The 5,058-nt window shown below is 59.0% G+C and overlaps 1 protein-coding gene across 1 annotated transcript in view; it reads right to left on the bottom strand.

Moving 5' to 3' along the window:
- The window catches only part of ESPN (espin), a 23,577-nt gene that overhangs the window by 14,648 nt on the left and 3,871 nt on the right, over positions 1-5,058 (bottom strand). Inside the window, exon 3 of the mRNA XM_014546197.1 lies at positions 3-132. Within this exon, the coding sequence (XP_014401683.1) occupies positions 3-132 (130 nt within the window). The remainder of the gene's footprint in view (positions 1-2; positions 133-5,058) is intronic.

Below are 5,058 nucleotides of genomic sequence, written 5' to 3'. Positions count from 1 at the left end.
ATGCCGTCGTGGGCGCTCGTGTGCGGGTCCGCGCCGCACTCCTGCACCAGGTACTGCGTCACCTCCAGGTGGCCCTCCTGGCACGCCAGGTACAGGGGCGTGGCACCGTTCTTGGTTTGGGCATTCACTCCCCTGCGAACAGGAAACACCCACCGAGGCTCTCAGCACCCGCCCCTGCGAGGCCTTCTAAAGACCCTCGTCCCTTCCGGGGACCCTGGAGGGCTGGCAGGGTGGGTCGCAGGGGGCCTAGTCACTAGGCCCCGCTGTTCCTGTCTCCCTCTGGACTCAGACCTGTGCCAGCCCCCTTCAGGGCCCCTCTGGCTTGCCCCTCCTCCCCCAGCCCTTCCTTCCTAAAATACACCTGGGACTGAGCCAGGCCCTGCCCTCCGTGAATAGCCCACCCCTTACCAAGGCCTGGCCTGGCCTCTCCCTCCCTACCAGCCACACGGACCCTCTGTCCCTGTAAGTCCCACACCTACTGCCTGCTCTCCTACAGAATGTCCTTCCCTCCTCCTTGCTCTTTTTAAAAAAAAAAATATTTTATTTATTTTTTACAAAGAGAAAGGGAGAGGGATAGAGAGTTAGAAACATCGATGAGAGAGAAACACCGATCAGCTGCCTCCTGCACACTCCCCACTGGGTATGTGCCCGCAACCAAGGTACATGCCCTTGGCCGGAATCGAACCTGGGACCCTTGAGTCCACAGGCCGATGCTCTATCCACTGAGCCAAACTGGCTAGGGCATCTCCTCCTTGCTCTTTAAGACTCAGGGCAAATCCCTCCTCCATGAGGCCTGCCTTGATTCTCCCAGGCAGGGCAGGCCTTTCTCACCCCTGTGCCCATACTGCCCTGGCCCCACTCCGGGGACACCTGTCTTGCCTGGTTGAACATAACTGCTTTTGGCCTCTGCCTCCCTCAGAAGGTTGAGTTCCCAGAGAACAGAAAGGTAGGGTTGCCAGGTAAAACACAGAATGCCCAGTTAAGTCTGAATATCAGATAAACCACAAATCATTTACGGCCCTGGCTGGTTTGGCTCAGTGGATAGAGCGTCGGCCTGTGGAGTGAAGGGTCCCAGGTTTGATTCCTGGTCAGGGCACATGCCTGGGTTGTGGGCTCGATCCCCAGTAGAGGGCATGCAGGAGGCAGCCAATTGATGATTCTCTCACATCATTGATGTTCTTATCTCTCTTCCTCTCCCTTCCTCTCTGAAATTAATAAAAAATATTTAAAAATAAAAATTATAAGTGTATCCAAAATATTGTATAAGGTATACTTATACTAAAATGTGGCTTGTTGTTCATCTGAAATGAAAATTCGTTTGGATATCCTGGTTGTTAGCCTGGCAACCCTCCGGATGGCCACCGTCCCTGAGCCCTCCCCGTGGCTGTGCTGTGAAGTCAGCAGGCAGGCCCTCGCTGGACGCCCTGCGGTCCGAGGCATTCCCAGCGGCAGAGGGGCAGCTGGGGCTCAGAGGCTGTGACAGGCCCGAGGCCACACAGCTGCACGTGGCGTGTGAGTGAGCGCACACCTGTCTGTGCCATGCGGCACCTGGCACACAGTAGGCACACAGGGAGTGGAGAGAGGGCATCCCCTCGCCTGCACCTGTCACTGCCCCTCAGCTCCCACAGAGGGTCCTTACTGGGGGACAGGGAACTCGCCCCACAAGCTGGAGTGCCGCTGGGAACAGGGGAGCTGGCAGGGCCGCTGGCTGATCCTCACTTTTCCTGACTTCACCGTGGGTCATGGACAGCCCAGGATGCAGTTACCAGAGTTGGGCACTAGGTGGAACCACAATCTAGGCCAGTGATGGCGAACCTTTTGAGCTCGGCCTGTCAGCATTTTGAAAAACCCTAACTTAACTCTGGTGCTGTGTCACATATAGAAATTTTTTGATATTTGCAACCATAGTAAAACAAAGGCTTATATTTTTGATATATATTTAAATGCCATTTAACAAAGAAAAATCAACCAAAAAAATGAGTTCGCGTGTCATAGGTTCGCCATCACTGATCTAGGCCCAGACCCAGGAGCTGCCCACCAACAGCCCCAGTGATTCTCAGCTCAGGGTAGGGGCTGTGCCCTCGTACGCTGTGCCCAGGAAGTGCGGTTCTTCCTGCGAATCCACCCATCTATCCGCTCACTTCATCAAACCCACGCTCCACCCCTCCATCCACGCCCTCCCTCCCTGGTCCAATCCCAGCCCCTCTGTCCATTCACACAGGCACCAGGCCGCCTACTCTTCTTCCATCTGCCCACTCACTCCCCCTCTTGTCACTGCCAACATGACTTGGCCCCTCCCTCTCACTCCCCCCACCGACGCCCAGCTGATGTCTTTCTCCCTGTCCCTAAAACCCTGGCCTCTGTCCACTTCCCTGACCCCTGACCCCAGGGCACTCCTTCCTCCTGGTGTGGGCCGTCCGACCTAGACACACAGCTGCCACTGGCTGGGGCTGATGCTGAGCCAACACTTCACACATCTGGGGAGGAGCAGGGGCCATGCCTGGCTGCCCTCTGACACCCCACAGCGTCAAGGGTAGAGTGGTGCCCACGAGCCGACACAGCACACACGGCGACAGAGACCCATGCCTCACCTCAGCCACACACTGGCCTGAGGCCACTGGCCTCCACGCCCCAGTGCCAGCGTCGCCCCCACACACGCATTCGAATGCTGGTGCGTCAGTAAGAGTCTGTTTAATATTTCATGACCGACACTCAGTGGCCTGAATTATTCACCCCGTAACCAAGGCACAGTGAGTGCTGGGGTCCTGGGGATGGCTGGCTGGAGGGGGCCCCCACCCAGGGCCCACAGGACTCTCTCTGGGGATGCCTGAGGCACATACACAGCTCGGGGCGCCAGACCTGCCAGGAGCCCTGCCCTCCCAGCAACCCCCCTTGGCAGGTATCCATGACCCAGGGGTGCCCAGCCGGCCTGAGAAGCTGGCACGGAGCAGGACCCAGGCAGGAGGGGGCAATCGTGCCCTCAGCCTCCTGCCTGGCCACTGGTTGGCGCTCTCAGCCGGAGTCCCGGGTGCATAGTACGTGCTCAGTAAATGCTCGACTCGTCACCGTCACTGTTAGCACTCCAGCCTCTGTGCTCAGGGTCCCCGTTCTGGAGGCACAGCTCCAGCCGGGGAGACCCCAGGACACAGGGCAGGTTCGCTGCTGGGCCAGGGTGGCCAAGGGGGTCCCAGCCTTGTTACCCTCTTCTACCTCAGCCCAGAGGCCAGAGGGTGGGTCCCCTCGTGCTATAAAAATCTGCAAGAGCATAAAGAGATGAAGGATGAATTGAGATGGATTTATAATGGGCAGCAATGATCATCATTGATAATAGTGGTAGCAGGTACCATTTATTGAATGATTTCTCTGTTCCAAGCACGGTGACAAGCATGATACACATTCTCTCATCTTGTCCTTGTAAAGTGGCCTTAGGAGGTAGGTGTTAGCATTGCTCCCCTTTTACAGATGGGGAAAGTGAGGCTAAGATCACGCAAGGAGAGAGAGGCAGAGAGGGACCTGGGTGCGGGAAGGACCTGGCTGAGCCCTCCAGGCTGTGCCAAGGTCTGGCCTCTTGTGTGATGGCTTCTCAAAGCCATCGTGATGTGGAGGCGGCATCCAACCGGGAGACACACTTAGAGCCCTCAGCACGGCCTGGTGCCCTGTTGCATTTGAGGCCCCTCCTCCCTGTGTCCCTGGGGGGTGCACTGCTGTCTGGGGGCATCCAGGCCTCACCAAACAAGAGTCACTGCCTAGAGGGGCGGGGCGGGGTCTCAGGGGACACCCTGATCCAACCCATCAAGTTCTAGCCTCAGGGACCACCTGGGGGGGGAGGGGAGGGAATCCCCCCTCCCAGCCCCTGCCCTTTGCCCTGGCCTCTGCTCACCCCCGACTCTGCAGCTCACTGCACAGGGCCCGTGCGTTCTTTACCCTCTGAGCCTCAGTTCCCACATATGGCAAGTGGGCGTGATAACTGTCTGGCCTCTCCATGCCCCTTCCGAGAGAACAGAAGAGGAAGCTTTGCAACGCTGTGTTTCCTGAGGGGAGGGTGACCTGCCAGCCCTCGCCCACCCGCTGGGCCATGCTACCAACCCTGGAGGTGTTCCCGTCCTCACGTGAAGTGGCCACTGCCTAACGGTGCCCCTCCCCCCAACACCTGCCTGTGCTGGGCCCTCAGCCTCTGCCTGCCTCACCTCCAAATGTTGGGGTGCCCCAGGGCCTCCTTTCTGAGTGCCCTCTCTCCCTGGTGAGGTCACCTACTTCCCAGGCTCAAAGGCGGCCTGGCCCCGAGGCCCGTATCTCTCCAGCTTGGACCTGGAGTCTGCACCCTCCCCACCTCTGCCCACTCAGGGTCTGTGCATGGACCAGGCGGCTTGACCTTCACGTGCTGAGAGCCGGACAAAGGCTGGATTCTGGACTCCGTATCCAGTTAACAAAACGTACTAGTGCCAGGTGCTGGCTCCCAGGATGTGAAGGCGAGGTCTGCTCTCGCTGGTCGGGAGGCAGACAGGGGCACACAGGGGTGCACAGATGCAATGCCAGGCCACAGAGGGTGCAGGAAATGAGGTAGGACGACGGGGAGGGAGTGTGTGTCGTGGGGCGCATTACAGTTTGAAGGAGCTCAAGGCCGCCCTGAGAGGGAGAGGAGCAGAGGCCTGAGGAGGGAGGGGCTCTGTGGGGAAGAGTTCTGAGTGGAGGGAACAGCCGGGGCGAAGGCCACAGGGTGCTGGCCTGTTGGAGCAGAGCAGGCGATGGGAGAGCAGCTGGAAGGGAGGGTGGACCGGAGTGAGGGTCGCTGGGCCGTGTAAGGAAGCGGCTTCCCAGTCAGTGATGGGGAGACTGACAGGTCCCCAAAGGTGTGCCGAGCTGGGCAGGAAGGGGGCTGGGCCAGGACTGGGAGAGCCGCCGGGCTCCAGATCTGACGGCTTGGACTGGGCGTTGCTGGTGGGGGTGGAGGCTGTTCCCACTGAGAGGGGTCCCCCTATTTCACCAGGTCCCCCCCTTTCTCAGAGCCCAACGTGGATGTGCCAGCCCTGCTGCCCAGGGACCTCAGCAAACACCCAG

Source organism: Myotis brandtii, unplaced genomic scaffold (genome assembly GCF_000412655.1).
Source record: "Myotis brandtii unplaced genomic scaffold, ASM41265v1 scaffold434, whole genome shotgun sequence".
NCBI lineage: Eukaryota > Metazoa > Chordata > Mammalia > Chiroptera > Vespertilionidae > Myotis > Myotis brandtii.
This window is presented reverse-complemented; position numbering and strand designations above follow the sequence as displayed.